This window comes from Ceratotherium simum, chromosome 2 (genome assembly GCF_057802395.1).
Source record: "Ceratotherium simum simum isolate JZ-2026a chromosome 2, ASM5780239v1, whole genome shotgun sequence".
NCBI classification, from domain to species: Eukaryota; Metazoa; Chordata; class Mammalia; order Perissodactyla; family Rhinocerotidae; genus Ceratotherium; species Ceratotherium simum.
Window position 1 is genome coordinate 57,949,198 of NC_141901.1, and position 25,212 is coordinate 57,974,409.

Sequence of the window (25,212 nt, forward strand, 5' to 3'; positions counted from 1 at the left end):
CTTTATAAGTCATCAGGAGAGTTATACACACTTTCAGGTATCTTTTTTCAAAGTAGTAATTTCCAGTTTATATACAGTCAGAAACATTTACAAGTTAGGGAATTACAGGTACACAAAAAAGAATTCAGTTTGGGGATCAGTTCTTACCGGTTTCTTTATTCGGGTAGTGTCTCCAGCCCACCCTGACTATTCTGCCAGTTTATTTTGCTCCAGGACCCATGTGCCTAGCTCTTCAAGATGTTTATATACCTGTCTCAGTTTCTGGATCTAGCTCATTCTGTTTTACTATATTCTTTTCCTTTCTGTCTTCCATGTCTCCTTTATTATTTTTCTCAGTGGGACACCTGGTTCAACTTTTACTGAAACAGGTACTTATTGAATTGAATTGATTATGGGCAAGAAACTAGACTAGATGATGGATTTTTATGACATAATGACCCACATTCTTGGAAGAAAACAAGATTTCCCTTCTTACCCACAATTGGCTACCTTTTATATTTTATTTATAATATATACAGCACAAACACATTCACCCAGAGGAGATTCCGCACACAAGTAATTTTGTGAGACATTCACTATCATTTCTTCCAAGAGCACTTTGCATCCCTGGGTGTTCAGGAAATATTATTGTGCTCAAGTACCTATATAGGTATATAGGTAATACCTAAGTAGGTTTATGGATAGTTACTATATATTAATTTCAAAAGAACTTTGAAAGAGTAAGCATAGTGAATTTAACATTTTTCAATAGAAAGGCCACATTAGCTGACCAGAAATCTAATGGAGATCCTTTTTTCAGAAATCTAACAGATCCCTGAGGATTGCTACTTGGAATTTCTCCTGTTTTATTGGTGTCAAACATCTGACTGGCTAAGGACCACAAAACGAAATTCCTATTGAATTCAAGAAGGCAGGAAATAAATTATGGGAAAAACAGATATCAATATCCAAAAAGCATATTTCTACATTTCCCCCACCACTGAAATACCTGGGTCATTTACAAACCTAATCTAGAGACAATTATGAATTTTACTGGAGAGATACAGGCCTGGAGAGGTTAAGGACTTGACCGGTGGGTTAATTGGAAATGGAATCCTGGCATTTCTCTTCCAGTCACCTACTGCCCATTAAACGACTTCTTAACTGGCTATGTTTCTTGAACAAATAATTCACTTACAGTCTTCTTATGAAGCTGCGAGGCTGCTGTCCTACCCTTAGAGAAGGGAAGCAAGAAGTATAAAAAAGGCGGCATCGTCAGCTATTTCTTCATGAATAACAGAAAAAGCGGTTAACAATCTGAATCCCGGATCCAGAGCTCTGGGTCACCACGTCTAAAACCTGCATGGGGGGCGGGGGCAGGGGAGAGGGAAAAAAGCAAATGCTGGTAAAATTACCTTGACCATGCGGAAACTTGATGAGTTTCCTACAGACTAGAACCCACCAACTTTCCTCAACAAACAAGCCACGGCAGCGGTGCGCTGAAGCGAACGAACTCGCCCACAGCGCCCGCTCAGACCGAGTGCAGCGCACCCCATCACGGTCCGAGGCAAGAGCTCCGCACTGCACCTCGAAGGAGACCGCGCCGCAGCCGGAAGAGGCGGGAATCCGGCGAAAGGCTAGGCGGGTGGAGAGCATGGAGAAAACGGGCCACGCTGTTTTGGCGGCGATTATGGGAGCCAGCGAGGGACCTATCAAACCTCCGTACAAGTCCTCCAGCTGCCAATATTGGGGGGGGTTCACACCTTCCCCCAAAGGAGAACTCTCCCCATACGCCTGCAGATCCCAGCGCGCCTAGCAACCATCCGCAATTTAAAGCGGAAGGACGACCCTTGCCCCGCCCTCCCTGGACCAACCGAGGCCTGGCGGGGAAGCGCGTTAGCCCAATCACCTCGACGGGAACTACGACCAACCAATAAGAGGCAGGCACAGGAGGGCGGGCTGAAGGGGGTCGCGGGCGCACGCGCAGTTGGGAGCAGGGCCTGGGTTCTGTGGTGGTGTGGGTGAGTTGGCTGCTGGTACGCTCGTGTTCGCCCTCAGAAACCCCGCGAAGCCGCTGCGGTCTCCTCCTGCCCTCGCCATGTTCCTCACCCGGTCTGAGTACGACAGGTCTGTGCGGCGCGGGGAAATGGGGTCGGGGTTGTGGGTGGGCAGACCCGGGGCCCGGCCTCGGCCTGGGTTCTGCCGTGTCATGGGGCGCCCCAGGCACCCCAGTTTGGCCCGGCCTGGGGATCTCTTGCCCTCCTCAGCAGCCCGCAGTGATTCCCCAAGCTAGACTAGCGCCAAGCGACCGCACTTGTCCTACCGCTGAGTCACTGCTGGGTCCTAACTCGGTGCGGAAGCGAGAAGCTCCGCTTTGTGCTGGGGGACGAAGACTGAGGGGACAGGACTCCGACCTTTAACCTGGAGAAGGCCAGGGGTCACCCCCTTCCCCGTTCATCTCTTCGTGCTGAGTATGACTGCCTTTTTCAAAAATGTAAACGTGCTGCCTGGAAGAAAAAGCAACTAGAGATTATTTCGTGGGTTTGATCATTTAAGCTCCCCTTAACTTCTAAAACAACCTCGTTTTTCATTTCTTAGTAGTGGGAATAGAGCACCTTTCCTTTGATTGAGATGTAGTAGGGCACGCTGAGACGTATGGTTTCTGCAAAAGTGCGAAGGCAGTCTCAGCTATGCCCAGATATAATGTCTGGAGTTTGATTTTATAGGAACTGGAGTGTAGAGTGGTTCTCAAGAGTTTCCTCAATGTGCTGATTCCACTAGACCTAGACTTTTCTGACTTTTTGAAGAGTTTAAAGCAAGTTAAGTGTCTGTTGAAGGCCAAATCTGTTTTCAAAGTCAAGATTGTGAGATTGTTGTATTTATTAAAAAAAAAAAACTTTCAGGCCTAGGAAATAAGTAATATTAAATTGTACATATTTATGCTGTAGACAGTTTTATTTTCAGTTTCTGTTTTGATCAGTTTAGTTTCACATAGCTATTAAGTTTTTTAAAGCTGGGAAAGGCAGGTATTTTCTTTGTACTAGGTGGCTTGAGAAGCTACATTTCTTGTCGAGTATATGTTGACTCTGTCAAAAGTTTTATCACCTTGGGACTACCACTTTTTTATCCTGTTACTGACTCATAGAAGATGTATGTGAAGTTTTAAAACTGACATCTTTTCCTAGTGTCCTATAAAATGACTTTATTAGTTGATATTTAGCTTCCAGAGCACTGAAGGAAGTCATCTTTGGCTGATATAATTTCAAGTTAGGGTGTGTATGATGGAAATTGTAACATATCAGAAAGCCTTTATGAATGTTTTGTGACCGTTTACTTAACATCTTGATTAACTGCTTTGTGTTACTTATTTCTGTATCTTCCCAAAAATGCCTAAAATACAGGTATTCACTTAACTAATGTACTTGAATGCTTGCTGTGTGCAAGACACTGTGCTGGGTGCTGGTCATACAGCAGTGAAAAAAATCAAGATCCTTGCTTTCATATGAGAGACTGTCTCTTAAAGAACTATTTATAAAAGTAGCTATAGTATGAGTCAGAAATGTATTCATAGGGCCGGCTCCGTGGCTTAGCGGTTAAGTGCGTGCGCTCTGATGCTGGCGGCCCGGGTTCGGATCCCGGGCGCGCCCCGAGGCACCGCTTCTCCGTCCAGCGCGAGGCCGGGTCCCACAGCAACTAGAAGGATGTGAACCTATGACATGCAACTATCTACTGGGGCTTTGGGGGGAAAAAAAATGAATAAATAAAATCTTAAAAAAAAAAAAAAAAAAAAGAAATGTATTCATGTCATTAGAGAAATTCACATTAACACAATGGGAGTTTTGATGAGAGAGATTGCATTCAATATTAGGGGATCATGGAAAACTTCATGAAGGTCTTAAACTGCATCTTGAGAAAGAGTAAGATTTTAATAAATATGGACAGTGAGAGTTAATAGTTTTGAGCTAGAGAATATAAGATGAACAAAGGAAGGGCAGTGGGAAAGCACAGTACATGTTTGGGAAAATTCCAGTCTGGCACATATGATACATGTATGGGAATAACAGGATATGTGGGCAAAAACATGATGGTGCTAGATATTGGATGGGATTTTTTTTTTGGTGAGGAAGATTAGCCCTGAGCTAACATCTGTTGCCCATCATCCTCTTTTTGCTGAGGAAGATTCGCCCTGGGCTAACATACATGCCCATCTTCCTCTACTTTATATGTGGGACACCTGCCACAGCATGGCTTGATAAATGGTGCATAGGTCTGCACCTGGGATCCGAACCTGTGAACCCCAGGCCACTGAGGCGGAGCGCAAAAACTTAACGACTACACCACCTGGCCGGCCCCCTTATAGAGATTAATTGACTGGATTAGAGGAAAGAGCAAGTCAGTACCAGTTAGAAGGCTATTACAATAGGTGAAAGGTAGTGAGGGCATTGAGAATGGAAGGAAGAGAGTATTGAGTTACTGAGATGGCGGAAATGCTGTGAATTGATATCTTAGCATATGGTTAATATAGGAGAAGATGAGGAGGGATGAGTTGGATCATTTAGAGCTTTCTGGCTTGGGGAACTGGAAGATTAGATATGTTTTATAATAAAAAATGACGTTGGAATGGCAGTAATGGAGCTGATTTTGCAAGGATGGCTGGATTTAAAGAGAGATTTCAGATTGGAAAATGTTGAATGTTCGGTGCTAATGGGATATCCAAGTGGAAATGCTCAGGAGGCTTTTAGATTAATCTAGGAATTGGTCTAATTGGTAATAGAGATTTGGAAGTAGTTGGTGCTTGGCATAAATGAAATAACCCAGGGAAAGAGTAAAGTTTGAGAAGAGGGCGAAGAGCAGAGCCCATATTAGGGAGGACGTAGTGATACCTCACTAGGGTGAAGTTCCTGAATTAGGGTGAAAACAATATATTTACAAAGTTGTTTCATACTCTATGCAATTCAGTATTAATTGTCTTGTGACAGGCAAGATAGCATTTTTTTTGTTTGTTTGTTTTTTCTCATTTGAGGGAATTAAAGCTAGTAAGTGGCAGAACTATAACTTTATCCCAGGTCTTCTGTCCTCAGACTTTTCTTGCAGTGATTTTTAAAAACTTCCTTAGAGTCCTAAACTTCCTTTTATATGACCTCAGGGATACCACCTCAAACTGGAGGCTGGGATAGTGGGATTCTCCTTTCACCCCTGACTTAACCAGAACAGTTCCCAGAGGCAGTATAGTGGAATAGTGGAAAGCTTGGTCTCTGTAGTCAGATTGCCTAAATTCGAATTCCAGTTCTGCCTCTTACATGCTGAGTGACTTCGGGCAGATTTCTTAACCTCTTTGTGCTTCAACTTCCTCATCTGTAAAATAGCATCTACCTTAGAATACTACTTCATAGGATTGTTTTGAGGATTAAGTGAATTAAATCATTTAAAGGTTTATAAGAGTGCCAGGCATATAGTAGATATGCAGTAAATGTCAACTTGTATTATTATCTGTTTTATATTTGGGAGATACATATAAAATTTCTTTTGAAAAAAGAGTTTTTGATAAAACAGATTTGAAAACACTATACTGTATATCATGTTACATGTTATAAAATTCAGAGTCCATAAACCAAAGATCATAGCTATTTTCGTTCATTTGTTCGAATATTTTTAAAGTGTCCATTGTATGCTGAAAGCTTTTATTGCTAAGACCATGATTGATGCCTCTTCTCCATAGGGATTTTCGACAGACTGGAGCAAGGAAAGGTAGAGAAGTATTTTAGAGAGAAAAGCAGTCTGGCATGTAATTGGTATAAATATATATTGAGTGAATGAAGTCTTTGGGAGCTACACAGATCTCAGTCTATTAAGATAGCAACACTAATTCATAGAAATAAATAGAGAAATGTACCTATGATTGACTTTTAGTAAAAAGTAAGATATTAACATCAAATGCACGTAAAAAGAAGAAGATAAAGATAAATGTTGTTTTTCTTGAGAATTGCCTGATAGTTTTGGGGCATGAATTTACCAAAAGAATTCCAGATTGATTCAGGATTCAGGCAGAAAGTCAACTGTTCTCATTTGATCAGTTTGAAGACTTTCTGGGAGTGAGGCAGAAGTGTTCTATACATAGGTTCCATTCCCTTGAAAAGCTGTTAATATACCAAAAAATAGCTACAGATTGTTGTGGGCAAAGGAGAATAATGACAACATGCAAATCTTCTAGGCATCTGAGCTAGGTGTCAAGGAACTTGAGTTTAGTCTCTCTACGTTTATTTTTTCTGACAGTTTTTAATACCTTTTTTTTTTTTTAAATTATAGGGGCGTGAATACTTTTTCTCCTGAAGGAAGATTATTTCAAGTGGAATATGCCATTGAGGCTATCAAGGTATAGTATCAAGTGGCATAGTTTTTGAAATTTCATGGCAACTTAATGCTTTGCTGGCACAACATTTGGAATAAATGTATTTTAGCTATTCCTTTAGAAAATGTTCTTTATCTCCCTTTAACCAGTCACTATTAACCATTTTAATAACAAGTTCAATCGCATTCAACGTCTATTTTAAAACTTTTTGAATGGATAGCTGCTTCATAATTATGTAAGTAGCTTCTTTTCAGTGGAGTTGGGGGGACATCTTTGTGTTTATAATCTTACCTATAAAGAGAGGGGTATAGAAGTCCTGAGTTAGCACCTGGGAGATATTTTGACCAAATCATTCAACTAATCACCTGTATTCTTGTTGGTAAAGTTGTGAATTTGTACTAGACACTTTTGGAACTGGATAAGAGATGTGTCCTGTAATCTAGTAACAAAATAGAATAGTTCAAACCAGTATTGAAAAGTTAGTAGTTAGAAAGTAAGTTATCTAAACTTAAAGTCACTTATCACGTGGGATCTATATTTGTTGGATTATGGATAATCTAAATTCAGATTTAGGTTGTCTAGGATAAGGTCCAGGCATCAGGATTTTTAAGGACTCTCCCAGTGAGTCTAATGTCTAGCAAGGGCTGAGAGTCACTGATCTAGTCCAGCCCTTCACTCTGTGTTCAATCACCTCTATATCCCCAAACAGCCTCTATTTGTATAGTTCTAGTGTCAGAATATTTTCTCATCATAAAGCTCATTCTGTTTGAAAACAGTTCATAATGGTTTAGAAATTTATCCTTGTATTGAATCAAAAGTCTAGCTTCCTGGGCCGGCCCCGTGGCTAGCGGTTAAGTGCTCCGCTACTGGCGGCCCGGGGTTCGGATCCCAGGCGTGCACCGACGCACTTCTCCCGCCATGGTGAGGCTGTGTCCCACATGCAGCAACTGGAAGGATGTGCAACTATGACATGCGGCTATCTACTGGGGCTTTGGGGAGAAAAAAAAAAAAAGGAGGAGGATTGGCAATAGATGTTAGCTCAGAGCCGGTCTTCCTCAGCAAAAAGAGGAGGATTAGCATGGATGTTAGCTCAGGGCTGATCTTCCTCACAAAAAAAAAAAAAAAAGAAAGAAAAGTCTAGCTTCCTAAAGTTTCCTTCTGTTAGCCCTAGTTTTTTTTTTTTTTTTAAATAATTTTATTTATTTATTTATTTTTCCCCCAAAGCCCCAGTAGATAGTTGTATGTCATAGTTGCACATCCTTCTAGTTGCTGTATCCAACTAGATACATGATAGATACACTAGATAGATGTGGGACGCGGCCTCAACATGGCCAGAGAAGTGGTGCGTCAGTGCGCGCCTGGGATCAGAACCCGGGCCGCCAGCAGCGCAGTGTGCATACTTAACCGCTAAGCCACAGCTGTTGGCCCTAGTTTTGCCCTTGAGCCACACAGGATGTTTAAACCTCTTCCATAGGACAGTTCCTCACATAATTGAAGAGAGCTATTGTGTTTTCCTCTAAGTTCCCTCTTCTAGAAGGAGTGTATTGGGGGAAGTGGTTATATGAGAATCTGGAAAAGAGTAAAAGAGACTCTGAATAGTTGAAGACATAGAAGTGAAGGTGGAAGCATTGTGATAGATAGTGGGACAGAAAACAATGGGTCATCTGTAAGTGCCTATTTCTATTTCTGATCATCTTTGCCCTATATTGAAACCATATATTATTAAGAAGTACAAGACTGTCACAGTTCCAAGCTGTGGCATTTATTTTGAGCCTCAGCTTAGACAACAGTTCTCAGATGTGCAAGCCAAGAGTAATCCTCACCTTTTTGGGTTCTCCTTTAAGCCCCTTACCATTAGTAATTTCCAGGTTGCTTAGAGATAATGAGACAGATCTGATCTCTGTAGCCCTAGGTTGGGCTACGATAGAGATAGTGATGTGGTCCTTAATGGATGGAACTTAACCTGTGTGAAAATTCAGGCTCTTTGGCATTTAAACAACCAGGTTGTTGCATTGGTAATTTTTGAGTAGCCAATGAGAAAGTAATTTGATAACTGTAAGGATTTAGTAGTGTGAAAGGAGCTGGAGAAATGACTTAAAATGGCTGACAGGTAGAAATTATCACTTGGAGGTACTGTGCAGATGGCATGGGTGAGATATAGCCAGCAGAGGTGGGGGAAAAATGCCTTTAGAGTAGGTTTCTTGGGGGAAGGAGTGGAAATCTGTGACAGTGTCAAAATTATTTTATTATACTGAGCACCTGGACATTGGCTACCGTACTAGTGAATTATATTAAAGAAATACTACGTCGAGTCAGTTCCAGTGTTCCCTCTCTTCCCTTCTCCCTCTCCCTAGTCTCACCAAAGAGGAGGGGGTTGGAGTTTAGGCAGAATTGTTATATTGAAATATCTGGGGGTAAATGTAAGTGTACAAAAGAATATTATCTTGATTTTGGTAAATTTCATAAAATAGCATGTCTCAAAAATATTGACCCTTTTTTGGAGTGGAAGCTTAGGAAGTTAAGTTGGAGGCCAAATTGAATAGGCTGAGAATTTATTCTCATGCTTTGAGAGCATTTCCTCCTCAAAGTAAATATAGTATCCAGGAACTATTGACATTTTGCACCAGATAACTCTTTGTTGTGGGGGACTGTCCTGTGCATTGTAACGTGTTTAGCAGCATCCCTGGCCTCTACCCATTAGATGGCCAGTAGCACTCACTCTTCCAGTTGTGACAACCAAAACTGTCTCCAGATTTTGCCGAATGTCCCCTAGTAGGTAAAATGGCCCCCAGTTGAGAACAATTCTGCTAGATAAATTTAAAAAGCAGGTATGAATTCTGTCCTGCTCTGTTCAGTTGGAGATTCAAGATCAGTACTCTATATGTAAAACAATTAGTGAACGACTAAATGCCAAATTAAATTCTCTGGCAATAGTTTCGGTTTTTTTATTTTATTTTTAACGCATACTTGCATGTATTTTTAGAGTCATAACATAAAATAGTTTATATTATAAACCTTGTAACAAAAACAGCAATCCCTGAGGCCTACCCCCTTTATCTTCTGCAACACAGGCTTATATTTTTTTTTTGTTTAGGCATTATCCACAGATTTCTCCTTATGGAGGATAAGATTTCTGCCCCCAAGGACAGACACACACACTATTTCCTACTGGGGTGGGAGTGGGGCCACTCTCTCAATATATATCATATATTTCATAATTTTATTAGATCATTAATATTTATATTAATATGACTATGTAAACGCCATTCACAACTAAGCCATATTCCGTTATTGTTTTCCTGGGAGTTAATAACTCGCTTTTTAAAAAAAATTTGCTTAATTTAGTATGTACATATCAATAATGCATCCCCAGAGTCTCTCCAGGTTATGTATATCCTCTCAAAACATCCAGGCACATTAAATATCCTATTAAAGATTCTTAAAGAAATCTTTGAGCCTTCTGACCTGCTCCAGTCTGGACTAGTTGTTCTCTGAGCCTACTGCACAGCTGTACACTTAGGATCTTCTGTCAACATTATCCTAGGGATTCCCTTTAACCGCCTCTTGTGTTAGAGCCCATGCCATCTTCTTTTTTGTTGTATTCCTTCAATTTGGTAGAACTTATTCTCCAATAGTTTCATAAGAAAGTTTTTTGATTTCCAAGCTCTTTTGTTTTTTTCCTTTCTCTTACTAGTATCCTATTCTTGTTTTATGGATGGAATATCTTCTTTTTCTTCAAGGATTTAAAAAATTTTTTTCTTTAGATTTTTTCTTTCTGGAACTAGTTAGATTCTTTAGAGCTATGTTTTTCAAACTGCAAGTCTTATCCTATTAGTGGGCATTGAAATCAATTTAGTGGGTTATGGGAGCATTTCTTTCTTTTTTTTTTTCTGGGAAAGATTTGCCCTGAGCTAACATCTGTTGCCAGTCTTCCTCTCCTCTTTTTTTTTTTTTTTCCTCCTCCCCGAGCCCCAGTACATAGTTTTGTATTCTAGTTGTAGGTCCTTCTATTTCTTCTATGTGAGCCGCCGCTACAGCATGGCTAGTGACAGACAAGTGGTGTGGTTCCATGCCCAGGAACCGAACCCAGGCTGCCGAACTTTAACAACTAGGCCATCAGGGCTGGCTCGGAAGCATTTGTTTTTTAAGTGGAATGGAGCAGTAGAGAATCGGAATGCCTTGCCCATTGTACTAATGAGCGTTTGCTTTTTTTTTAATGAAACTGTGTTTCTGTTATATTTATTTATTTATTTATATGTTTTGGTCATGATATAAAAATATATTTCTGAATGTAGATTTTGTTCAAAAAGTTTGAAACCACTGCTCTAGAGAAAACTGCCTCTTCTCGTTTCATACCTGGAGGGTGTTCTGGCTGCTGGCTTCTGAGAGCTGAGTGAGGAAAGAAGGCTGGGGTTCTTAACGTTAAACTTGTCAATTTTTACTTAATCCCCCTGTTTTCACTGTAGTACTCCTGCCTTTGACTGCGCTTGGTGTCCCCAGTCCAGAGATTCTGTTTTACCCTCTCCCTTCTGCAGGAGTGGGGGTGGGGGCCGTCATCTAGCTTTACAGCATAGGGGAGGGAATCTGGAAATCTGTTTCTTAAGTAGACGTTGAACTAATCTTGCAATTTTTAGCTCCTTCATTTCTATTTCCAGAGGTCTTTGTTGCCACCATTTCCTTTTGGTGGGGGGGGTCCTGTGATATAAATCAGGTTGTTTCTTGACTTGCTTTACTACTGGTTTAAGATTTGGATTTCTCAGGTCTGCTAAGTAAATTATCGCTAACCCATCTTCTTTCTTCAAAATTTTGTTGGTGTGTCTTTGCTCATTCTCTTTGTCCTAGTGTATGTGAGCCCCCCTTCCCCTCCAAGCCCTTTAATCTTGTATTACCAGTCTTGGGGAAGGAGTATAGCTAATGTATCTGTTTAGTCTACACTTTTACTTAGAAGTATGAACACTCATTTTTTACATAAAATTCTTTGACAATTCATCTCCTGTAGTTATTCGTGTATCCATTGAATCAGAAAATATACAATAAAAAGCTAGTATATACATTTAATAACACTTAATAAAAGTCACAACTTTACACATTTGAAAAATGATACATAAATGTATGAGACATGATCATTCTGCAGACATATTAAGCCTGTTATGCATAATGATTCATGGAATTCTTTAGAATCCTGTGTAATAACAGGCTCCGAGAGTCTGATGCTCAACTGGCAGTCATTGCTTTGTAGAACTAACTAACTATAATGGTAATTCAGAGGAGACAGCCCCTGAAGTCATGGAAGGCTTTATGAATAGTGAGTGGGATTAGATAGGCAGAGGGAAGAGTGTATTCTAGGGGAGACAGCATGAGCAGATGTGCAAGGGTAGGGAATAAATAATATGGGAAAATGGGTTGGGCTATACCTGAGGGATTTTGATCAGTCAGAATGTAACGTGAAAGATACATTGGGAGAGAGAGATTAAAGACTGGGAGACTAAGTAGGAGGCTGTTGAAGTAATCTAGGTATATAATAAGAATAACATTTATTGTTCATTTATTAGGTGCTAGGCATCATTTTAAGCATTTTATGTATTAATGTGTTTACCCTTCTTGATGTAGGTATTGTTATTATTATTATCCCCAATTTGCGGATAAGAAAACTGAGACATAGAGGCATGGGTGACTAGGATGGTGGCATGGAGATGGAGAGATGAAATTAATCTATATTGTGGACTGCTAGTGACCTTGAAAAATTAGTTAAGATCTTTATGTTGGTGGTGGAGTTTCTTTTTCTTTTCTTTCTTTCTTTTTTTTTTTTTTTAAAGTAAATTACTTTTCTGGAGGTCACGTGGACTTGAGGACTATCACCTTTTGGGACAGATCAAGATAGCAGAGGTACCAGGTCCAGAAAAAACATTAGAGTTCTATTACTTACTTGCCCACTATATTTAGAACTTTCAATTCTGCCCCTCTCCAAAATATTAGCATTAGAGTTGATCATTTTCCAGATGTTTTCAAGACCTTATTGAACTTCCCCTTCAGAAGCACAAAATTCTAGAAATCAATGCTCTTGCCATTGACAGAAACAGTAGATTACTTATCAGGGTGTTCATTAGTCTCTCTGCATACTAGATGTGGCTGATTGAAGCTTCTGTCTTGTGAAGATGTACAGAGGATTCCTGGTGAGTATGTGAGACTGTTCTTTGACCTGCACATGATAACCATAACATGTTTCTCTTCAGCTTGGTTCTACAGCCATTGGGATCCAGACATCAGAGGGTGTCTGCCTAGCTGTGGAGAAGAGAATTACCTCCCCACTCATGGAGCCCAGCAGCATTGAGAAAATTGTAGAGATTGACGCTCATATAGGTAAGGAGTAGGGGAAAGCTGTTCTGTTGGATCTGGCCTGGGTTAATTAGTCTTCTTTGATATTCCAAGGGAGGTTCATTAGATGAACGTCTTATCCCCTCGTTAGCTATTGTTTCCCCAGCAGTAGGCCAGTGTGCATAGTATAGGAGTAGGAAGCAGTTGTAGGACTCACCTCCCAGAAGTTCCTTTCTCCCTCAAATTTAGTCTTGGCAAATGTGATGGTTGTTGAAATATGTAAAGGTTGAATCATAGGACAGCTCCTCATAATGGCTGGGTCTTCATTGATGCATAACGTTAGCCCTGGTAGGAGGCCACCAGGAGCAGAGGTTCCTGGTGAAGCAGAGGATCATGTGGGAAGCTAGAAGTATCAACTAAGAAAAGAGGAATTCTTAAAGATCTTCAGAGTGGACTAAAGTTCAGAGAGTATAAGAATACTAGACTTTGACCAGATCAGTCCTCTTCCTCTGTTTTCAGATTTATCTTTTTACTACCTGTCTTGACCTCGTTGCCCCTTTTCTTGGTCTCTGTTAATTCCCCTGCCTTAGCTTCTGGCATCATTGTAGCATTACAGGGTGAGTAGTTCTACTTATTTATAGCATGGCATTTTAGTTGGCTGTCCAAATTTTCTTAACCTGTCTAGTCATCTGATTAATGAAACATTGGTAAAATAGTTAATTGCTTGAAGGCATCAGAACCAAATGCCATGACGACTCTGGTAGCTTGACGTTATCTTCATAGATAGAGAAACTGAGATTTAGTCTTTTAAGGTTAGAACATTATGTCCGTTTCATCTCAAATCACCTCTCTTTTGGAGGTAGGTCAGTGTCACTTCATTCAACAAGTTGAGAACCTACTATGTGCCAGACATTGTGCTAGTCACCAGGGATACAGAGAGGAGTGAGACATAGTCCTTGTCTTCTAGGAGCATACAGTCCAATCGCGGAAGCAGACATGTAAATAAGTAAATGCAATTAAGTGATATAGGTATTAAGAAAGGCTGTAGTATGTGCTCAGTAGGAGTGGAAAGGAGGAAATAATTAGTTTTGCCTGGGGCCAGTGGTAGTGGGGCTTTCAGAAAAGAATTCCATAAAGGTGATGCTTGAGCCGAGTTGAATTCTAAAAGATAAGGAAGTGTTTACCAAGTGAACAAGTGTGGGTGTAGCTGAGGAGAGCATTCTAGTCAGAGGGAATAGAAATGAGCAAAGCCTCGGTGGTGTCAAATATAAAATACCCTGGCACAAGCAGTTTGGTATGACTGGGAGTGGACTGTGGCAAGAAATGAGTCTGGGATCAGACAGTGGAAGTCCTTTTTACCATGCTAAAGAGCTTGAACTCGATCTTTTTGCATTGATGGGAAAGGTTTTAAGCATTGAGGTAATATGATCAGATTGGGATTTTAGAAAGACCATTCTAATACCAGTGTTGAAGGTAGAGTGAAGGGGGCTGAGACTGGAGGCAGGGAGACCAGGTAAGAAAGTTTTTTTAATCCAAACAAAGAGGTGATGAGGACTTTAACCAAGGCAGTGGCCACAGAAAGGAGAGGTAAGGACTAATACCCAACAGGTTAATCAGATAAAGATTGATAGAATTTGGAATCCAATTTGTTGTGAGGGCCAAGGAAGAAGATGGAGTCTAGAAGGGAATTAACTTGATTTGAGTCTGTGATATATCCAAGTAGATATGTTAAGGAAGTCATTTGGCTTTATAGGTCTGAAATGTGGGAGCAAGACCTAGGCTGGAGATTTAGATTTGAGTCATGGCATATAAAGTAACAGCCATAACCATGGCATCTTGGACCATCAGGCAAACTTTCTCTCTAATATAACTAATTGGTTTGTGTTTGGTCAGAGAGGTGAAAAGTCTTTTGCTTTTATTCTAGGTTCTTCCACTGTAGCTCATAGTGAGATGGTTATTGTTTTCCTTATTTCTCCTGTTGGGATGTTAGTGTTTGCTTAGTTTTAAAGTGCATCATGGTCTACAAAGAGTGCTATAGGGATGCCTAAGGATGTACTATGTAGAAATTCATGTTTGATTAGCTGTTCTTCTCTGTCTTCTATCTTAATAGCTAGACTTCTGTGTCATTGTGGATGGTTTTTCATTTGTTTGTAATGTAATTATACTTGTGTTCGGTGCAGATAATTTCCCATCTAATCTCTTGGGTATATTGCTGTGGGATTGCTGAATGGCTGCTGTGGTTCCACTCCAGAATTTCAGTATTTCCTGAGTAGATGAAAGAGTCTGCAAGGATTTGGCCACTGGGTCATTGTTGCTTTTACATTGCAGGTTGTGCCATGAGTGGGCTAATTGCTGATGCTAAGACTTTAATTGATAAAGCCAGAGTGGAGACACAGGTAAAATTAGCATCATCTCTCCTTTTTACCATGATGCTTGAGTTCCTTGTTTAGTGACAATATAGCTGCCTAGGCTGTATTGCAGGTATCTGTGTTAATATCAGATGTAGCTCTTGGGAGTGATTTTGGTTAGAATCCCTAGTTAGAACTTTCTGAGTCTTAGAGTCTAGCCATCCAACAAGAGTCTGCATCCAAGTTGAAGCTTTAAGGAAGCCCTGGTAAATAGTGCTGACTGTCTCTTATTTTTGATTTGCCTTATATAAACCAAGCATTGTACTGCATTATGTTCCCTAATTGACTTTCTGTGAGAGTGCCATAGCAGGAGGTAGACATAGCTAAAGGACACTGCCCCCTGCCCCCCTTCCTTTGCTGCTAGGCTTGCAAATAACACCTCTCCTGTGGTGAGTAATGATACGTACCAGGTGACAAATATTGGTTGAGAATATTGATTTTTTTTTTTTTTTAACTGAGCACCTGCTGTTTGGAGAGTAGACTAATAAGAAAAAAATATCTGATTGGTAAAATTTTTTACACTTATTTGCAAGTTTGCTGTCAGTACTTATGTAAGAATAAGTCATTTAATTTAAACACCAACAGGGGCCGGCCCCGTGGCTTAGCGGTTAAGTGCGTGCGCTCTGCTGCCGGCGGCCCGGGTTCGGATCCCGGGTGCGCACCGAGGCACCACTCCTCCAGCCATGCTGAGGCCGCGTCCCACATACAGCAACTAGAAGGATGTGCAGCTATGACAGACAACTATGTACTGGGGCTTTGGGGGAAAAATAAATAAATAAAATCTTTAAAAAAAAAAAAAATAATAAATAAACACCAACAGAATGATAAGATAGGGTCTTTGAGGGCAAGTGGCACTCAGCTATTAGCATTAACTTTGTGAAAAGACTAAACTTGGTGCTTTGAGAGGTTAACTCTGTTTTTCAAGGGAGTAATCCTCTCATCTATCATTGGTTAGAGTCCTTTTGATAAACGTTTATTTCCAGAGCTATTTCTCTTCCTCTCATGTAGTCCCAAGCATTCGAGTTTAGTGTTAAGGAAAACACACTGGAGCTTGACCCTTCAGTTTCTAACCACAGTTCAAAGGGATATGTGTAGTGAGACGGTGGGCTGCTTTAATGCCCTTATTTGAAAGGTAGACCATGGTTTGCTCTTCTTCTAGAACCATTGGTTCACCTACAATGAGACAATGACAGTGGAGAGTGTAACCCAGGCTGTGTCCAATCTGGCTTTACAGTTTGGAGAAGAAGATGCAGATCCAGGTGCCATGGTGAGTGTGATGCTTGCTGTTCTGTGGCACTTAGAACATTTGTCCTCTGAACATACCTTTCCCAGCCCCTCTCGCCCTCTACTTCATAGCCATTTATCTTCATACCTCTTGTTTTTTGGTTCTAGTCTCGTCCCTTTGGAGTAGCACTGTTATTTGGAGGCGTTGATGAGAAAGGACCCCAGCTGTAAGAACCATTTTTGCCATTTTTTCCTGCTTCCTTTTTGGGAGAGTTATTTTTATTTGGGATGAGGACTGGTAGTTTAAATCAACTGAGAAGATGATTGTAGAGTTGTAAAAAATGAAGGGCTTCTAACTCTGAAGTTCAGTGATTCTGTGCTATTTATACAGAGACAAATTTGGGGATTCTGTGAAGAACTCCCCTGTTGGAACTAGTGCTAATTCTGGAAAGAATTAGAAGTAACTTAGTTACTATAGTCAGGATGTGTTTTGGAGCTTTGCTTTGAAATGTTGATTTGATCCCTATCCTCACATATTGTTTAGATAGGCATACACGAGTGCCCTATTTATATCTACTATACTTCTCTTCTAAATCCCTGAGGAATTTATTAGTTTTCTTAAACACTTTTTGAAAGATCTGGTTTCTCCAGGCATAGAACATCTTTTGGATTTGTGCCTCGGTATTTTGGTGGAGTTTCCTAGCTGCAGGGCCAAGCATTTATATTTTTTAGTGAGACATTTGTTACATAAAATGCCACCACTTAAACATTTTAATCCTCTTCTTTTGGGGGGTTTTGCAGGTTTCATATGGACCCATCTGGGACCTTTGTACAGTGTGATGCTCGAGCAATTGGCTCTGCTTCAGAGGGTGCCCAGAGCTCCTTGCAAGAAGTTTACCACAAGGTAATTAAGCATTCTCACAACTCTTAATTATTATTTTTTAAATCAAGGTATAACTTACATATAATAAAATGTACAGACCTTAAGAGTTCACTTCTATGAGTTTTGACAGTTGTATATACCCTTGTAACCACCACCTAAAACAAGATATAGAACATTTCCATTCCCCCACCAAAATGCTTGTCTTTTCTCCAGTCTCTCTTCCTCCCTTGCAACCACGTTTACCACTACAGATTAGTTTTGTCTGTTCTTGTACTTTTTATAAATGGAATCATACAGTTTGTATTTTTGTGTGTGTTTTGTTTGTTCAACATACTGTTCTTGAGGTCCATTCATGTTTTTGTACATATCAATAGTTTCTTTTTATTGCTGAGTTGTATACCATGCTATAGATGTACTACAATTTTTTTATCTTTATCTTCACAGCTTTACTTAACAGATTATACTTCCTAGTCTGGCTCTTGAAGCAAGTGGGCATTTGGTACTTTTTATCTTTGTGTGATAGGAAGACTTGGTCTTGGGTAATTCATTGTTGTGGTTGAAGGCATGCCATACTTACATTCAGGTGGTTCATACAGGGAAGGCTCCTCACATCAACCCCTAATAGTATTTATTTTACGTGTGCAGAAAATTAGTTACAAAACGGGAAAAAGAGCAGATTTTCTAAACGATTGGGCTACCTTCTTAGATCATTTGGGAATTATTATTCATAGGATATTACCATTCATAGCATAATATCACAATATTATCTTGCTTCTGAATTAAAAGAAGATAACTAGAGAAGTGTAGTCCCTTCTTCAAAGATCACTTACTATATGAAAGTTGGTGACTCTATTCTGGTTCAAAATAAGACTTTTTTTTCTGAATAAATGTATTTTACTTGTTTACCATTTACTGGAATTCTGGAGATACTTGTAATACACTGTACTTAAGATGTTTGATTTATTAATATTTGCTAAATCATTTCTTCAGGAAAGTAAAGGGGAAACTTTGAAGGAAGGAGGGATTATGTACAATTAATGGCTATTCCTCTTACCCTCTTTATTTCAAGTCTATGACACTGAAAGAAGCCATCAAGTCTTCACTCATCATCCTCAAACAAGTAATGGAGGAGAAGCTGAATGCAACTAACATAGAGGTATTTTCTGTTTTATTGTTTTTATTCAGATTTCATAGCTTCCGTTGCTGTAGAGTAGAGTTGAGTAGATTGAGATAACCACATTTTTGTGTGATCAGTTCTTAATAAGTTATTTATTTATTTTTTTTATGAGGAAGATCAGCCCTGAGCTAACATCCATGCTAATCCTCCTCTTTTTTGCTGAGAAAGAACGGCTCTGAGCTAACATCTATTGCCAATCCTCCTCCTTTTTTTTTCTTTTCCCCCCAAAGCCCCAGTAGATAGTTGTATGTCATAGTTGCACATCCTTCTAGTTGCTGTATGTGGGATGCAGCCTCAGCATGGCTGGAGAAGCAGTGCGTTGGTGCGCGCCCAGGATCTGAACCCAGGCCGCCAGTAGCGGAGCGCGGGCACTTAACTGCTAAGCCACGGGGCTGGCCCCTAAGAAGTTATTGATATCCTTTGACTAGGCAACTTTAGTAAAGTGGTAATGGCGGAAACCAGAATTCAATGAGTTAAAGAGTGAAAGGGAGGTGATAAAGTGGACAAAACAAGAGTATGCTGCTTTCTCAAGAAGTTATTAGTGTCAGCAGAAGGCAGCATTTAAAGAAAAGGATTTTTATCTTTTTAAGGATGGGGAAAGACTTGAAAATACTTTTATAGACTCAGAAGAAACTAGTAGATAGAAAAACATTAAAAGAAATAAAAGCAGATGTTAGTGATGGAAAACTTCTAGAAGAGTAAAGGCATGGTACAAATGAAGGAGTTGGTTTCAGAAAGTAGAATTTATTCAGCATTATACTGAATACCTATTATATGCCAATACTATGCTAGATGCCAGGGATACAGACAGAAAATCTGATTTCCATTCAAGTAGTATATTGTATAGTATAGAGGACACACAGATAGTAACAGCTTGGGGTGATACTTCTATAATAGCAATAAGAATGGATTATCACAAAAGCATATAACTTATACTGGGGCATTAGGAAAGCTTACTGGAAGAGATAATGTCTGGAGAAAGGAAGAGAAGGGTATTCCAGGAAGAGGGAACAGACATTTGCAAAGGCTCAAAGATGTAAAATAATAATATTCATAAAAGGGAACTTTGAGGGTTTTGTCTGAATGCCAGGGGGTGAGATGTAGGTAAGATAGGGAGATGACAAGAGATGACACTGGAGAGGCATGGACGAGATCCTCAATGCCCTTAAATAGGATGCTAAGAGTAGACAGGAGAAAAAGAGGTAATGATGAGTAAAGATAAAGTATGTTTAGAGGTGAATTGAGAGAAAGGTCCTGTATTTCCCCAGTGATTGTTAGATCATCTGCTGAGGGTTGGTGAATGCACCAGTGAAATTCAGGAGAATGGGAAATATTTGGAAAAGTCATTATGGATAGGGAAAAGGGAAGACAGGGATAAATGAAACGATTGCTGGGCCACATTAAAATACTTAGCAGAGGCTGGAATCACAAACAAATTGTTGTAAAAAGTCGGGATAGTGGTTACCCTTGGAGGCATAGTATGTATGTATATTCTATTTCTTTTTTTTTTTTTTAAGATTTTATTTATTTATTTTTTCCCCCCAAAGCCCCAGTAGATAGTTGTGTGTCATAGCTGCACATCCTTCTAGTTGCTGTATGTGGGACGCGGCCTCAGCATGGCCGGAGAAGCAGCGCGTCGGTGCGAGCCCGGGATCCGAACCCGGGCCGCCAGCAGTGGAGCGCGCTCACTTAACCACTAAGCCACGGGGCCGGCCCTGTATATTCTATTTCAATTAACGTTTTTTTAAAAGGCAACTGAGGCTGTAATCACAAATCAATAATCATACCAGTCAGCACTTACAAGCATATTTGTCAGCTGTACTCAGCATAGATTAAGAAAATGTATGTTTGGGTTAATCCCTGGTGGAGGATTGACTGGCTAAGGGCAGAAGAATGGAGAGTGTTGTTGGTGAAGGTCTCACCAATAGAGCCAGGTTCCATAGGCTGCTGTGAAAGGGGCAAAATTGGATGCCAGAACAAAAGGCTGGCCTAAAGATGGGAAGGTCTGAGAATAGTTGGAGAGAGGATTGGGGTGGCTGGGGGGGGGAGGGGGGTGGTTGGCTTGCTTCTTGAGCAGTAATGGGGAGAAAAGAGGTTTGGAATGAAAACGGAAAAACTTACTTCCTAAATAGGTTGCTTTTTCACCTTCTTAGCAAAGATTCAAAAATACTTCCCCTTCTTGCCAATCTCTGAGACAAGGTGCAACAAATGTAGTGATACCCCCATCTTGACCCTTAGGAGGGATTTTTTCAGTTCCTTTCTAGTACTTTGTTTTCTTTGGTACTGAATGAGATGGAATCTTGGCATTTCTGCTAAGACTCTCTCCTCGCCACCTCAGTAATTCAAATATAGCTCTGTTAATTTCACAGTGAAGGGTCGAAGGCCTGCTTCCTTCAACTAAAACTGCAAAGATATTTTTTAGGTCATTCAATTTCAGTGCAACTAGTGTTGTTTTGAAAAGAGCATTAGGTGTGTCTCATCCATGCTCTTTTATTAATTGCATTAATCCCTGACTTTTTTTCTTCACATTAAAAAAAGGGGCACTTCTGCTTATCCAAGACTGTTGACTCAACCAGTGCTCTGACTCATGGTTTCCAAACCTGGCTGTCCATCAGTCTTTGGAAATGAGGCCCAGAAATCTGTGTTTTTGAAATCTCCTTGGGTGATTCTGATGCTCAGTCTAAGAAGGTCAGGCATTTGGGAGCCACTGCTCTAGAGCCCATCTTTAGGTCCCTGCTCCATCAGTTGTCCCTTGGATCACCAGCCTCTCCTTGTCTACAGCTGCTTCCCCTCAGAAAGGGCAAATTTCCAAGTTGCATCTTTCTTTAGAAAAACAAACCCACCTTTGTTAACCCTTCCGTCTACCTAGTATCCTGCCTTTTTAAAAAAATCAACTTTGTTGAGGTATAATGTACATACTGTAAAATATTTTAAGTATACAGTTAAGGGAATTTTGACAAATGTATAATCCCTGTCTCTGCCACCACAATCAAGGTATAGAACATTCCTATCATCCTCAAAAGTTCCCTTGTGCCCCTTTTTAGTCACTTCCTTCCCACTGATCTTTTTGTCACTATAGATTTGTTTTGCGTGTTCTAGATTTTCATATAAATGGATCATACAATGCGTACTCTTTTGTGTCTGACTTCTTTCACTCAGCATAATGATTTTGAGATTTATCCATGTTGTGTGTATCAGTAGTCTATTAACATTTTATTGCTGTGCGCTATTCCATTCATCCTATTTTTAACCTTATTGCTAGGTCTCCTCCAAACAGAATCTATATATTCATTGTCTTCAATGCCTCACCTCTCATTTATTCCTCAGTCACTACCATTTGTTTCTCTTCTTATTACTTCCTTGAGACTGGTCCTTGCTAAGATAACTCCTGTTTGTCAGATTTCATGGTCACTTTTTAGACCTTTTATTTGACCTTTCTGAAGCAGACACCTCAAATTTTTGACAGTTCTAAAACTAAACTCATTATCTTTCCTGAAAACCATTTCCTCTTCCCATATTTCTAATGCCTATTGATGACACCACCAGTGTACCTGTCATTCACAGCAGAAACCTGGAAAACTGACTTCCCTTTCCCTTCACTGAACTGTGTCTTTGCCCCCTTTTAAATAACTCTCATTTCATTGTCCGTTTCCATCCCTACTTCCAGTGCCTTCTTTTATTCAGGCTCTCATTTTTCTCCTGCCTTGTATATCTTCAGAGGTTTCCTAACTAGTCTTCCTGCCTCTAGCCTTGTCTTCCTCCATTTCATTCCATTTTCTTCCCATTGTGCTACTGAGGTGGATTTTCTAAATTGCATATCTGATCTTGATTGTTCTCCACTTAAAAAAATCTTTTCTGACTCCTACTGTCCACAAGATAAATTCCAAACTTCTTTTTATGGCACGATAATTCACTACTTCTCAAGTCATATATTTAATCTGTTAGGCGCCTTGCTAAGCCTTTTATGTGCAACTATTTCTTTTAATCCTCACAACAACCCTATGAGATAGGTATTTCTATTTCCATTTTATAGAGGAGGAAACTGAGGCTTGGAGAGGGTAGGACCTTGCCCAAAATAACAGCATTGGTAAACGGTGGAGTCTGAGTTTGGGTCCTGTACTTTTCACCACTTTAATATACTGTCTCTCTACGAGCTGTGACCTCCTACTTCCTCTCCATTTCATCTCATCCCATATGCAACCTCTGCTCTAGCCATTCAGAATTATTTTAGTTTTGCAAATACATCATCTTGTTTCATGCTTTTACACATTTGCACAATCATTCTGCCCTTCTTGCCCTGTTTTAAGATACAACTTAAAGGTTGCTTGAAGCCTTCCTGGACTTTCCCTAGCTCACTCCTTTGTGCCTCTACTCTACATACACTTAGCTTTATTGTAACACTTAATTGACATTGAAAGCATTTGGCATCTAGCACCCTTAGTAAATAAGAGACTTTCGTCACCTTTGGATCCTTAGTGCCTAGTGCAACTGTAGCTGGTACACAGGTGTTTAGTAATTATTGATTGACTCAATAAACCACAGCTCCTCCCAGTGGTTTATAGGTATTAATACCATTGTAAATACCATAGTGCAACATCACAGAGGTTTTTCAAAGTAAAGTGTGATAAATAGAAAAATATCTTTTATATTCATTATGTAAATAAATTCACTTATTTATTCATTATGTAAATAAATTTACCATTATGTAAATGCAAGGGGTTATTTTTTCTCATCTAGTGATGAGTACCTTCCTGAAGGCAGTACTTGGTTTAAGTCCTATTAGTATTGATTTGCAGCCTGCTTCTATACAACTGTTTTATTCAGAGTTTGCCCAGTTTCTGTTTTTTAATCCCCTGTAATGGTTTGGGAGGACTAACCTGTGAGCTATGAGTGACTTGACAAAAAATTCTATAGGCCCTCACTCTTACTGACCTTATATCTCTTTGTCCTCATGTCCTTAAGAGAAGTTATTAAATGTCCTTAATAACATTTATACATATTAATTTCCTTGGAATAGAACTCATGGTCTATATGGACCTGAGTAGATTGTTTAACATATATTTTGCAAATATATTTGGGACTCTTCTGACATCTCATGTAATTGGATAGATCTTTTGGGAGAATCTAGTGGAGACTGCAGGCTTTGAGAGAACATTTTTTTAGTCTGTTCCCAGACTAGATATTGAGGTGTTTTAAGATGTGCAGTAGTCTTTTTCTAATTTTTACCTGTAGATGAGGCAGAGAAAATAAACATCATGTAACTGGATTATGCTAATTCTTGCAGTTTTTAAATTACATTAAATATCATAATGAATATTACTCAAAAAATGCCCTAGTATGTTTAAAGTTTTAAAAAAAGACAATATGAGGAAATGACATTTAAAACAAATTAAACACAAAAGCTTTTTAGGCAAATGTGAAGTGGCACCTGTTCCTCAGTATTGCCCAAAAATGTGGGACTGTGTTGTCAGCAGGGATGATGGAAAACTTGGTAGTTTTAGTTAAATCTCATCTGGATTGCTGGTTATAAGTAATGTCTTCAGTCAAAACTGATTTCCTATTTTCAGTGTTAATGGAATCTTTTCATGGCCAGTCCTTTTAAAAAACAAAACAAACCTTTTTATTGTTAAGTTGCAGTATGGACAATTTTAGAGGAAAAACTACCTAATAGTTAATGATTATTTGATGTTTTTATAATAATCTAGGCACTGTTCTATGCACCTTACATATATTAACACATTTAATCCTCACGATTACTCTATGACTTAGGTGCTATTATTATTCCCATTTTATTGATGGAAATTGAGGCACAGAGTGGCCAAGTAACCCGAGGTCACACACACAAGCTCAACTTGCAAGTGTGTAAATATGCTTTTAGTATATTTCTAAAGGAATCTTTAACAGAAAAAAGTACTGACCCCATGTGATTTGCTGCTACTTTTGTGATCCTTGTTGAAGTAACTTTAAGAAGTGAGAGTGACACCAGGCATTTGGTTAACTATTATGTGGTGGGTTAACCTCAAAATAGAAAATTTAGTCAATAAGAATTTTTATTTTAGAGTCAGAGAGCTATTTTAGGAAGCTGCTGCTAGAAAGGATATCCCTGGGACAGCAGATCCCTTAGTTCCTAATGAACAGCTGCATCACCAACACCAACCTCTGACCACGCTAGGGCTCTCAGCAGGGTGATCCAGTCCAGCTTATTAACCCTTCTCTGTTTTCTTTCCAGCTAGCCACAGTGCAGCCTGGCCAGAATTTCCACATGTTCACAAAGGAAGAACTTGAAGAGGTTATCAAGGACATTTAAGGAAGTGTGATACTCAGAACTTCTCTGGGACAATTTCATTTCTCCTAATTGCCCTTAACTTTTATTTCCAGCTCCTGTTCCTTGGAAATTCTCCAGTGTATGTGCATTTTTTTATGATGTCTGTACATAAAGGCAGTTCTGAAATAAAGAAAAATTTAAAATATTTGTTAATAGACTATCCTAATGCAGTCTTTTGTTCAAAATGCTTTTGTTAGGGGGCAAAAAGGATAGTGGTATTAATATCCCTAGCCTGTCAGAGTTTCTATTCTAAAATTGTTTTAGTGGCTTTCTACAGCAGAATCAACTATATCATGAATCCCTTGGTGTTGGCAAATGAACTCAAACTAGCCCAGCTCCTCCCAGTGGTTTATAGGTATTAATAAGATTGTAAATCTATTTCAGTCCTGTAGTTTCTCTTGAGTAAATAGGTATTTTTGCTGCTTTCCTTGTACAAAGGAGATGCTACTAATTGACCATTAAAAGAACATATTTTGAGGTCCTCCCCAAAACACTGGTGGGTTGGAGTAAGCCAGCTACAATGTTGTACCAGTTCTTGTGTCTTATGAGTCT

The 25,212-nt window shown here is 39.6% G+C and overlaps 1 protein-coding gene across 1 annotated transcript; it reads left to right on the forward strand.

Moving 5' to 3' along the window:
* Positions 1 to 1,953: 1,953 nt before the first annotated feature.
* PSMA5 (proteasome 20S subunit alpha 5) lies at positions 1,954 to 24,813 on the forward strand. The gene is made up of 9 exons (XM_004420730.3): positions 1,954 to 2,106; positions 6,286 to 6,352; positions 12,562 to 12,688; positions 14,972 to 15,039; positions 16,211 to 16,318; positions 16,444 to 16,502; positions 17,077 to 17,179; positions 18,228 to 18,314; positions 24,565 to 24,813. Exons 1-9 carry the CDS (start codon positions 2,078 to 2,080, stop codon positions 24,640 to 24,642), a joined length of 726 nt encoding a protein of 241 aa, XP_004420787.1. The 5' UTR covers positions 1,954 to 2,077; the 3' UTR covers positions 24,643 to 24,813.
* The last annotated feature ends 399 nt before the right edge of the window (positions 24,814 to 25,212 follow it).